Source organism: Haliotis rufescens, unplaced genomic scaffold (genome assembly GCF_023055435.1).
Source record: "Haliotis rufescens isolate VD_foot unplaced genomic scaffold, xgHalRufe1.0.p SCAF_5, whole genome shotgun sequence".
Lineage (NCBI taxonomy): Eukaryota > Metazoa > Mollusca > Gastropoda > Lepetellida > Haliotidae > Haliotis > Haliotis rufescens.
In genome coordinates this window covers 19995602-20008345 of record NW_025964223.1, presented here as the reverse complement: position 1 = coordinate 20008345, position 12744 = coordinate 19995602, and the positions used below count along the sequence as shown (strand labels likewise).

Sequence of the window (12744 nt, the reverse complement as noted above, 5' to 3'; positions counted from 1 at the left end):
GTCATAGTGCAGATTCGCCCGTCATGCCGAAGTCCCGGGTTCGATTCCCCATACGGGTACAATGTGTGAAGACCATTTCTGGTGTCCCCCGCCGTGATATTGCTGAAATATTGTTAAAACGGTGTGAAACTATACTCACTCACATTGCAGAAGTATTGCTATTAACGGCGTAATACCATACACATGCACTTACTGAGTGATATTTTCAACATTTTCACAACCTCTGATATAGCATTGATGTGTAACTTCAACACACACAAATGGCATGAAATCACGTGGTTATTTTCACATATTATATGGTATTTGAGATTCTTGTATAATAGTTTAAGCAGCATACTGAGTTCATCCACACAGTTTTCATTTATAACCCGTTCATCATTTAATATCGCGTTATTGGTGGTCTCGAGATATTAGTGATGCTCCATTTACGGGTAACGACTGTACAGTATTGACATATTCGATACTTTTTAATATTATCAGAAAATGAGCTAACAAGTGTGCAACTTGCATTGACACTACATCTAAACTTCTTCCCGTACATTTCAACGAGACGTGGAAACAGAGACGCACTCAAGCTGAACTCAGCCGGGTATGGCGTCACATAAACGAGATGAGCTTTGGCAATGGAGGCCTGTACGTACCGACTCCCAGCTTCACGACGCGCATAGAGAGAGTCGGGAATCAGCTTAGAGAAAGAAACAAATCTCTAAACTGGTTCCAGTATCTGTATGCGCGTTGTCAACTTGAGATATTGTGATATGAAGAGACGGGGCTCAACTTATTAAGATCTCAAGCCCTCTCTTGTCCCTAAAAGTTAAAGACATTCTTCAACTTGTTTTCTGTTATGCAACGCATACTTTGACTATTGTAGTAACCGCATCTCTGGGTTTTGTGACCTGTAATTGTACATACATACATACATACATACATACATACATACATACATACATACATACATACATATATATATACCTACTGACAATGTCTGCGAAAGAAGTACTTTCCAATGAACATTAGCTTTCGCTTTGATACGGCTGTCAAGTCGTCTGTTTCAGTCACATGTGTTTATTGTGATTTGACCAATCCGAATCGATTAATTTCGACATTCATGATAGAATGAACATTATACATTTGTGGAATATTCGTACACGTGGTATCTTGTATGGAATTTTTTTATATTTTTTTATGTTATACAGAGAGAGTTTGTACATGTATGTATTGTTTTGACTGGTAATTCATTCAATTACTTTATTACCTATATAAACTATATTATCAAGATGGATCCAGGTAGATTACTCGAATGAAATCACGTCGCAGTGCAATGAGTAATTCCCTCAATGTGGACAAACGTTTTCTGCATTTAAAACTACCATCGTACATTGTCCTAAAAATAAAAAAGTTCAATTTATTATTATTATTGTTGTTGTTATTGTTATTTTTATTATTCCGCCGATTGTTGCGACAAAAACAACTTAATAATGAGTAGACCGACGCTGTTCAAATTGTTGATATACATGTATATGAAGACAGTTGAGCACCAGAAACCACAAAAAACCACGGTCATAGGCCCAATGGGCACATCATAGGCAGATCATTCAGTAACCATTCACTTTTAAAGACATGTTTTGCACTATTGTTCCGCAGCTTCTTGTCATGTCTGTTGTTTCCGGTGCTGGACATTTCATGTTATTTGATTCAAGATTTGACTTTGATTGGGGGACATGTCTTCCAAATCTTACCCCCCCCCCCCCCTGAACCTGCAGAATCAAATGCTTCCAAACTTCCTGAGAATTGTCTCCATACATAACATATGACTCAATAGAAGTTAAAGAACACCCGCTTTTTTCATGTGAGTATATATATAGTTAATCTGGCATGGTTGGGTAATTTAAGATCGCGAAATCTTCGCAATGGATCCAGGGATTACTTCAGGTTTTACCGGAATGCGAGCCCTGGAGATATAGAGGATGGGGCATGGGGATTAACTGTATTCGTTTGACAATTCAGTTTTTAAAAAATTATTTTGGGTAGTCAATTATTATTATTATTACTATTTATGTATTATTCATATCCGGTGTGCAAGTATGTTTGCCATTTTTTTTACACGATTCGACATTTTCATAATTAATTGCGGGAAAATGTTTATTAAAATATCACAATTCCTAAGCGAATTCTGATTGGCTAGCGCTGTTCCACTCAAAGCGTCATATGTAACCATTGAAAAAAACCGCGAGAACGCGAGATCACGACACTTGACCAATGTCGGGATCTCGCGTTCTCGCGTTTTCGTGTCAATTGTCTATACAGTTATATAAAAATATTTTGAAACACGTGCACGCGAGATCCCGACACTTGACCAAAGTCGCGATCTCGCGATCCCGCGATCTCGCATTCTCGTACTTTCGTCCAAATTGCCTATACAGTTATAAATAACTATGTTTGAAAACGCGAGATCGCGACACTTGACCAATGTCGCGATCTCACGATCTCGCAATCTCGTACTTTCGTCCAAATTGCCTATACAGTTATAAATAACTATGTTTGAAAACGCGAGATCGCGACACTTGACCAATGATCTCGCATTCTCGTGCTTTTGTGTCAATTGCCTATAGAATCATATGTAACTATTTTCAAAACGCGAGAACGCGAAATTGCGACACTTGACCAATGTCGCGATTTTGCGTTCTCGTGCTTTTGTGCCAATTACCTCTACAGTCATCTAGTGGCTCAGTCGTCTGAGGCGTCGCAATTCGCTGTGTAGAGTTGCGTTCCTTTATGGAATACTGTCAGGGACATTCTCGCGATCTCGCATTCTCGCGATCTCGACCTTTGGAAACGAGCTAAATATGCCCCAAACCGGAGAATACGAGATTGCGAGAACGCAAGATTTGGCCAAAATATCGCGTTCTCGCAATCTCGAGACATAACACACCTGCCAGGATAATGGTTGTTGTTGGATTGTTGTTTTATGCCGCACTCAGCAATATTCCAGCTATATGACGGCGGTCTGTAAATAATCGAGTCTCGACCAGAAAATCCAGTGATTGATATCATGAGCATCGACCCACGCAATTGGGATCGATGACATGTTTCAACCATGCTTCAACCAAGTCAGCGATCCTGACCACGCGAGTCTGGTCCAGACTCGATAATTTACAGACCGCCGTCATATAGCTGGAATATTGCTGAGTGCGTCGTTAAACAACAAACCAACCAACCAACCAACATGGTTCTGCGTGCCCCTTTGTAAGTGGCAGCGTCCGCCCGGAGAGCGGAAGGTCCGGGGTTCCATCCCCGACCGCGTCATACCAAAAGACGTTAAAAGATGGTACTTGTTGTTACCCTGTCTGGCGCTCGGCATTAAGGGGCTAAAACAAGGACTGGTCGGCTATGAGTCAGTATACTATGTCTGAGTGGGGTATTCATGTTAAACTGCAGCATGGTATCTCAGTGAGCTAGCACCATAAATCGGCATCAGTCCGGACTAGTACAAGCAGCCACACAAACACATACATGTACATGCACGTCGCTATATAAGTGCAATAATCTTGGACGCGACGTTAAACCCAATTTCACCTCACCTAGTAAGTGGCTTTTGTACGTGTACAGAACCGCCAGTAGTAATGATTGTATGTATGCTTCAAAAATATTCCTCCACAAACCTCATGAAAAGTAAATGAAATACACAAATATGTACCCCGTAAAAAGTATATGCGATGCATTTGTTCTAAACACACCTTCTGAACCGAAACAATATTTTCTTTAAAAATAAGGCTTGTGTGTCATTTTAAATTTACAACAAAATGAATTATCATATAATGGATAACGTTATCGATGAGATCGTCCAATCAAAAAAATTGGTATCACGATCCGATATACAGTAAAATAAAATCATCTGACAGGATTTGCTTCTACGTTTTGTTTGTTTGTTTGTTGTCTGACGCTGCACTGGGCTATATTTCAGCTATATGAGGTGGGGATTGACCGAGTAAAATATATCGGTTATATTTTAATATGTCGTCCATAAACTAGGATTATGATTACCGTATTCGACGTAATAAGCGCCCGGGCGCTCTCAAAATTAGAAATAGGGGGCTCTTATTAGAATATTATTTTGGTGAAAAAAAACATGGATGAAAGATAAATTTCGTGGTTTATGCTGACAGCCTGAAGTGTTTATATGCGACAGATATATTTTTCCAGAATTTAATTGCCCATAATTAAGGGTGTATATAACACACGAGTGCGTATTATACGCGAATAAATAAGTCCTTTGTACATTGATCAATCGGAAGGGATGCAAATTGGGATTGTTCACTAGCCAATATATCAGCAAATATCGCCGTGGGCGCTTATTAGAGCGGGGCGCTTATTACGTCGAATACGGTATACCCTGAATAAAATATCTTATATAGTTTCAAATCCTGCATCATTGCCTTCATACAAATTTAACATATTGGCAGGCACATCATTGCATTGAATTATATATACGATTTCAAAATGCGATATGTATCTAAATAAATTGAAAAATGATATTTCTTATGTACTTGATAAAAAAATGTGTAAAGTTTATGAGTAGTTGTAGCTTGAACAACTTCTTTCGGTGCGAATCATTGAAAAATGACAAGAGAACAGACATGGGAGTTATCTGCCCTTGGTCAAGTACGCTACATTATTTGAGGCAGTAAATATTTCAGTAGGGCTGTACATGTTTTCATCCCATTATTGTTTTCAAAAATCATTTGAGGCATAATGTAGGCATAAAACTGGTGTGACCATAAAGCAATCTTAAACAGCAGGGTTCGAAATATATGGAACCAGCGTTCACGACCTTCAACTTATCTACAGATGGCGCTGCAGGGAAGACTACAGCAGACGACAGGGGGCGCCGACTGACACACCGTTTACAAACATAAAAATATTGTGGCCCTAACCTGTCGTAAGGTTGTTGCTGTCAGTTATATTTAAAACAACTAACACAACAGGTACGTAACCAAATATACATTTTGACAAAGGTCTTAGGTTTTGACTGGCTAAGAAAATATATCTCCGCATGTCATAATAAACTCGAATACAGGAAAGTCCACATATTTTCTGGTCTGTGTTGTTAGAGGCGGTAACCAAACTTTGTAACTGGGCTTGGGTGTATTCTATCCAACCTTCTTCACCCTGAGTAAGTATGTTAATAAAAGCATGACATAGCTATGATCAGCTGATTATGCATTAATACTAATTAGAGGCGTTAATTCTAATTTGAGGTGCAATCAATGTAGACTTTTTTTTAATGCCACAGTCACTGTGAGTCAGCAATATTTCAGCTATATCACTCAATATATCAAAGAGAGCAGTGGTTGATATCATGAGCAAGGTCACTCAAAGTTTTGTACAATGGCAACACGTTTTTCCAAGTCACCCAACTGACAATGTTGGGGACTAACCCTGATCCTAACACTACAGTGTGATGTCGGCTCGGCTAGATGTGCAAAAACCATCAATAAGAAAGTGGATAAATTGCAACAGATGAGATATGGCAAGATTCCAATTATCTGATCTGTTTTCAGAATATTATTCTTTCCAAACACAGAAGAACTGATCTTATCAGCCAACATAGAATTAGGATTCCATTGGAGGAGAAAATTGGAGTTCATGGACAGTTTTGAAGTTACAGTGGACAATGAAGCAAGCAAGAGCACCAGTATTCAAACCATTAACACATACGGAAAATACGTCTTTGTTTAATTTTGAGGTATTTTGATGACTTTCTTTGTTTTGACTTGTTAAAATAAACTAATTCTCATCGGATATATATTTAACATCTCCTTGATCTATTAGTTTATAAGGAAATCATTTGAATGTCATGAAAATAATAAGCTGTTAAGTCGAGTTGCAACAAACATGGGATACTGGGAACCTGCTCTATGTATTTGTTTTCAAGAGCAGGCAGCAGCTATGTTCAAAACCTTCCTTGATTATCCAGTTTGTTATATTTCTATTATGATGAATGCTTGGGCTCATTCAGCACCATTTTTATGTTTTGGGAGTGAGATCACCATCTCCACTGCTCCTATCTTTAACGCAGGACATAATTTCTTTCACTCCTGAAAATAATTTGATTGGACAGCTATTTTTAGCATTATGCCAATCAGTCTCAAAATGAAGCACTGGTAGCGAAAGGTTCTAGGGTATTTATCAAAACCCAATGGATATATAATACATTGTATAACAGTGTCTCAATATGGTTCAAGACAAGATCAAAGTTAATATTCCATCATTATGAGACAAAGAGATGTAAAATAAATATGTCACTACAGTTTAAAAGTTGTACTTTTTACCAGTATGTCAAGAAGCTAGCTTGTTTAAAATAACTAAGTGATATTGTCTGACACTAATTTATCCCTCAAATACATTATTATTATTGATGACCTTCAAGTTAAGAGGTGTGAATATGCAAGACAAAGTTGTAAGTTATAAATTTAGAACTGTAGTGAATCTGTCTTGAAATTTGATCAATAATTTATGGGGAGTGGAGGGGACTCAGATTTTGTATGGGGACTGGATATTCTTTCAGCTACATCTACAAAAACCAGATATATTTTTTTCATTTAAACTTTGAGCCTAATTTTTATTTTTACAAAAAACACACACCTTGCATCAATGATTTTTTTTGTGGCAGACAATCTACTTTTATTTCAACAATCTGAAGAATAATTATTTTATTCAAGCATTTTCTGGGACAATATATATTTTTCTGATAAAATCCCAGACCCCTCAGAGATTATTATTGTTGTTGTTCCCTTGCATAGTTTGTAATTTTCCAAGTTTCACTATAAAAAAGTATCTTGTGTATTTGACTTAATTTACATGAAAAAACACTCCTTATCACATTTTCGATGAGTCAGTTTTTGATTTCATATCAGTCAGTACTGGTTCCAACCGAAAACATATTTGTAATTGCTGCCAGATATACTTTTGTTTGATTTGTGCTTTGTATTAGAGGTATGAGGTCGAGTAAGCAAGTGAAGCTTTGGTAGTACAGATGTACTGTCACTCAAAGTATTTAATAATTAATGGCTGTGTTGTATTATTGCATTATAACTGCAGACAACTGATGACATATTCATGAAAGTCAAGGTCATATAAGCCTGAAATTTTAGATTTAAGTGATCCTTAGCTTCAAATACAATGTGAATCTCAATCCAACACAACTTCATCACATTTTACTAAAACTTTAAAAAACTTCAAACTGACAATGATGATTGTATTATTGTGTTTATTTGTTATGGCTCCACAGCTTGTATATATCTACTGCAAGTAATACTGCAGGTTTGTTCTGTAATTCATAATTATTCAAAATCCAAATCTAATCAAAGATGCCCAATTCTAAGAAATATTATGCAGCTTTAGTTCTGCCAAATTCTTTAGGAAGTACAACTATAATATGTTTATGTGTTTTGCTCTATCTTTACAACAGCCCCCAGCTTCAAATGTAAGGACATCAGCTCCTGTTCCTTTCCTTCGGTTAAATGGTAAGTCATAAACCTGTGTGTGCCTGCAAATATTATTAGTTGAATGTTTACTACCATATTCAACCTAAATTTAGCAATAACCCATCTTACTAGATAATAATAGTCTTCAGCCAATAGGTGTGCTCCAGATTGTTTTGAAAATCTGTTAAAGGATTATGAATCAAAAAGAAAGCTGTTTATAAAAGTCATGCATGGACAGTTGCAGATCTAGTCAGTACATGTAATAATGTTGTAGTCATGAAGGGCCTAAGTACATGTACTACTAGATATGCTGATATACTAGATATTTATTTGGTTAATCTCTTTAACTTAGTTTTTTAGGCCAGACCAGTATTAATTCGTGTAAAATGTATTTTCTATGCCAATGTGAAGAGATGTGTCGTAAAATAAAGAATGGATCAGGGTTCGGTTAACTGACTGTTGAGCATGTTTAGGTCAATCAAAAAGACAAAATCATTCCATGCAGCATATTAATAGGATAATATTTTGAAATAATAGTTGAAAAAGCTGCCTATATTATTTTTTCTGCTATTTGTTATCTGTTTCTTCTGAGATGTTTTCTCGCCTGTTGTTAGAGAACCAAAATGTCAATAACCAGACTGAGCTTGGGCAACATCAAGATGTTGGCACCGAGCGACTTTCGTCACTCCATGCAAAACTTCATCAAGAAGCAGACAAAATTCGAAAATGGAAAGTTCAAATTGAAATTGAACTGAAGCAGAAGGTAATCTAAGTTGTTTATTGTAGTATCTTTCTGTAATATCGGGTAAGTGGATTATAAATAGTTTAAGCTACAGAGGATGACATTACGATATTAGAGCTGTTTCTTTATGTACAGTGTAAATTAAGTAGGAGTTCAGATTCATGTATTTGTTAAATGTATATTTGACATTCTCAGGAGAAGAAGATACATGAAGCATCTACTACAAATGAATCGCTTCGAAAGTCAATTTTAGAGCTTCAGGTGAGTGTAAAAGTGTTGAAAATGGAAAGTGGGTGAAATTTTGTAATCCCACAATTTATGTGTAGATGATCTTACCATCAAAAATGTTTGCATTGTGTGCATACAGTTGTTGAGCTGAAGTGGGGTTATTGGTCTTGTATGGTATGGCATGCACATGAGTGTGTGTGGTTGCTTGTACTAGTCCAGAAGGTTTTATAGTGCTATCCCACTGAGATACAATGCCACAGTTAACCCCACTCAGACACAGTATATGGACCAGTCCTTGTTTTATCCCCTTAATGCTGAGTGCCAGACAGGTTAACAAAAGTACCATCTTTTATGTCTTTTGGTATGAAGCAGCCAGGGAATTGAACCCCAATCCTTCTGCTCTCCTGAAAGGTGCTGTATCCACTACACCACGGAGGTGGTGATGCATACCGGTACATTAAATATGCATGGTGATGGCATTGTTTGAATGACTTCTAAATACCACTTTTCTAAATAAGGATGACGTCAGAAAAGAATGCAAGACCTAAGGGATAATGGTATTTCAAACACCTTAAACCTAAATAGTTACACCTAACATTTGAATTGCTTGTTTCTACTGTTCTCAGCTCCAGAATGAAAATCTGAGCTTAAAACTTCAGGAAGAAATGGGCAATAGAGAGGAGATTGTTCAGAGGTAATCTACATCATATTATATACTCTCTGAAATGAGAGACAATGAAACCATGGCCAGTTGATACAACTTAAGACAATGAAAGATATCACAAATTACTGGCAGTTGTCACCCTGTTGATTCCTTGTTGATTCCGGGTTAGAATTGGTCCCCAGCAACTTATGCTCACAGTAAGGGGCAATTTAATGGAACAGGTGTTCAGGCTTGGTGACTTGATTGATTGCGTGTCATCGTAACCTGAAGGCGTGGATTGTTGCTCATAATATCAATCGCTGGTTTGTCTGATCCATACCTGATGATTGATAGGCTGACGTCGTATAGCTGGAATATTGCTGAGGGCAGCATTAACAATAAATACACACACTGTTACTGTTACATTGTAACTTTGTATGTTGTAGGAGATAAAGCAGAGCATTGAATATGTATGAGGTTATTCTTCTATTTTCAAAGTGTTCATTCCAACACTGAATTTAGAGAATGGAAATATCAACCAATTTCTGTATTACCTTTGTACAGCAAATGCAGGAGACGGAAAGGAAGGAAATCAATAAGATCGGATTACATGGCTAATTAACAGCTAATTCTCTTTGCAGAGTTGCGTCCCTTGAGTATGCCAGAAACCTATAATTGTGGGTTTGAATCCCGGTTCGCCCCAATTATGTTTCTAGGTTTGTCAGCACCATACCCGTGCTCGTGGGTTTCACTGAAGTGGTAAAGGTCTAAGACCTGCATCACTTTGGGCTTTCCTCCCACTTTCAGCTGACACACTGTGATATAACTGGAATACTGTTATAAAGTGGCGTTAAATCCAACTCATTCACTCACTCACTCACTTACTTGATGGTAAAAGATTTAACTATATGTATCTTCAGTGTTTGAAATTAAGGGGCCCTGAAGATTTCTTTCCTATAGTATTTGAATCTTTTGACTCCCTCAATATTTAACTTTTAACATTAGGTTATGACAAGGACACCCTGACTTTCATGCTCAATTTCAAAACTGTATCATGTGCTGTTGAGCAACAGTGCCTTGCACTAGTTTGGTCCATATACTTTTTAATATTTGTGATAAACCCTTATAAAACATGTAATAAGATACTCTGCTGTGTTAAGGATTTTAGGGGGTCTTACAGGGATATATATAGACCTGCTCAGAGGCCTGTAGCAAATGACAGTAACAATTCCCAAATTGAATTTTCCCAATTCCTCAGAATTGATGAAATAAGAATATTAAAATAATCAAATTTTTAAAAATATCACGTTTTGAATCCTCTATAAATCCCTGGGTCTTAGGGTCCTTGAGATTTGCAGCTAAATTATTTGAATCTATGGTCCCTTGGGTCTTTAGCTTTTATATCTTTACCTGCATGCTTGACTTGTCTCTTTAACAATTTTTTCTTTTAAATGTAGGGGCACGGGTGGCCCAGTCGTCTAAGGCGCCGTGATTCGCTGTGCCGAGTTGCGGCCCTTGGGCATGCCAGAAACCTACGATTGTGGGTTCAAATCCCAGTTCACCCCAATTATGTTTCTAGGTTTGTCAGCACCATACCCGTGCTCGTGGGTTTCACCAAAGTGGTAAACGTCTGCGACCTGCATCACTTCGGGCTTTCCTCCCACATTAAGCTGACACGCCGTGATATAACTGGAATACTGTTAAAAGCGGCGTTAAACCCATTTCACTCACTCACTCTTTTAAATGTGTATATAAATGTACAATGTATAAGTGTACACATCTACAATATGACGCAATTCACTTTTCTCACATGATATGACTTATGCAGGAATGGAAGGAACATATTAGTGCCAAAAATATTTACATATAGAACATGTTAATAGTGTCAAGTTAAACAGATATAAGGGTGTGAGCTTGTATATATATTTGCTTAACCTCTCCCATTTCAGAATCAGTTCTACAAGACAGCTTTGTAATATTCTCAAAGACCATGCCGTCAAACTGGAGGAAAAATTGAATCATTGTAAGTAAATTCCACAGAACTTGTATGCAAAATGAATGAACTTGCATGATTGGTAAAAAATAGGCTCGTTGACATGTTTTAACTATATTATACAAAAAATAATTAGATTGCAATCAGTTGATAAATAACTACTTATTCAGAAGTTTTCTTTGCTTAATATTTTGTGATTTTTTTCAGGTGAAACAGAAAGAACAGAGCTGAAGTATTTAGAGAAAGATCACCTTCAGCAGTTTGAGGTTAATGTTCTTTTATTATCCATTATCAGGGTTAGAAATTGGCACTAGTCCTATAGTCCTTGCCAAAGGTATCCTAAGGACTAGTAGAATTTTGACATTTTTAAAGGTTTTGCTTTATGCTATCATTATGAGGACTAATTGGACTGAAACTGTTAGTTTCTACCGCTGATTATGCATATCATGTTTAGACCCATTCTGTGGCCATAACATATAATGCCACTGAAAAACAACTTCATTTTAGGCTTAATTTCATTCAGCATAATAATAGTGTCCATATTCTTAAAATTCGGCAGGGATAAATAAGAATGAAAGTTTATGCTTATCATGTCAAAACTTGACAGGTTTCTCATGATAAACTATTCATTGCATGGATAACATTATGAAAAGTCAGTCCCTATCAATTACGGTTGTGTGGTAGTTGCTAGTTTGGGATGTCTTCCATTTCCAAAGGTAGCATTGTTAAATATTCATGCTGTTTTGTGTAACAAATCTTCTGTAACTCATATTTAAAATTCTTTTTTATGCTTTTATTGAGACCTTTAAAAACTAATGCAAATATTCAAGAAAAATTTAGGTAAGCCATAGTTGCTTGTGCCTGTTATTCTTTTTGTGAAATGATATGTTTCACTTTGATCTGAACATTATCCAAATAAAGAAACATTCAGATTTTTGTCACTAAAAAACTGATAAACCATGGACACATATCTGATTCCAGGAACTGTCTGCAGAATTCAAGAAATTGGAAATCACAACCACTGAAAGTTGTAACAGGCTTGTCAACCAGTGTAAGCGTATCATTAGTTGATGTCATCATATCTCTGTTGTGTTATCTTCGAGATTAGACATAGGAAGTGCTGATCAGCAATATTAATTTGTATCAGTTCAGTACATTTACCATATTCACCGTATCAAGCGCACTATTCTAATATGCGTCCCCTGACCAACTTCTAGATCAATCTGTGAGCACCCCATACTAAGACTGAAATGTTACATGAAAGTCCATATTTGCTTCTGTATTTTACAGAAAATGCAGCACAGAAGGGGTATATATAATGTGCCTTGTAACTGTCATTAAAAATGTTTCAGTTTCATCAACTTTTGAACTAAGTTTGTTGACAACTGCCCATCTCTGAAAAGAAATTTGACTGATGTGCATAACAAGCATATTCCTTTGGTCAATTATCTAGGCACCTGCAGTGCTTATTGTGGCAGAGTCAGTAGCCCCTGTATTCATGCTAAAATATAACAACCTAATATTAGCAGATTTTTTACGTATTCAGTTGAAGGACCTTGATCTCACTGTGAAGATTTGGGGTAGAATAGGTCTTCAGCAACTGATGCTTGCTGTGAAAGGTGACTATGCTTGTAGTAAGAGGCAACTATCA

The 12744-nt window shown here is 36.9% G+C and overlaps 1 protein-coding gene across 2 annotated transcripts in view; it reads left to right on the top strand.

Annotated features, from left to right (window-relative positions):
- Window positions 1-4700: 4700 nt before the first annotated feature.
- The window catches only part of LOC124138996 (synaptonemal complex protein 1-like), a 32265-nt gene continuing 24221 nt past the window's right edge, over window positions 4701-12744 (top strand). Inside the window, exons 1-9 of one of the 2 annotated variants that reach the window (XM_048384425.1) lie at window positions 4701-4985; window positions 5585-5746; window positions 7472-7526; window positions 8102-8250; window positions 8425-8490; window positions 9084-9151; window positions 11050-11123; window positions 11301-11359; window positions 12075-12144. In XM_048384425.1, coding sequence (XP_048240382.1) covers window positions 5675-5746; window positions 7472-7526; window positions 8102-8250; window positions 8425-8490; window positions 9084-9151; window positions 11050-11123; window positions 11301-11359; window positions 12075-12144 — 613 coding nt within the window. In that variant the 5' untranslated portion in view covers window positions 4701-4985; window positions 5585-5674. Of the gene's footprint in view, window positions 4986-5561; window positions 5747-7471; window positions 7527-8101; window positions 8251-8424; window positions 8491-9083; window positions 9152-11049; window positions 11124-11300; window positions 11360-12074; window positions 12145-12744 lie in introns of both variants that reach the window. The other variant, XM_048384424.1, reaches the window with a different exon arrangement.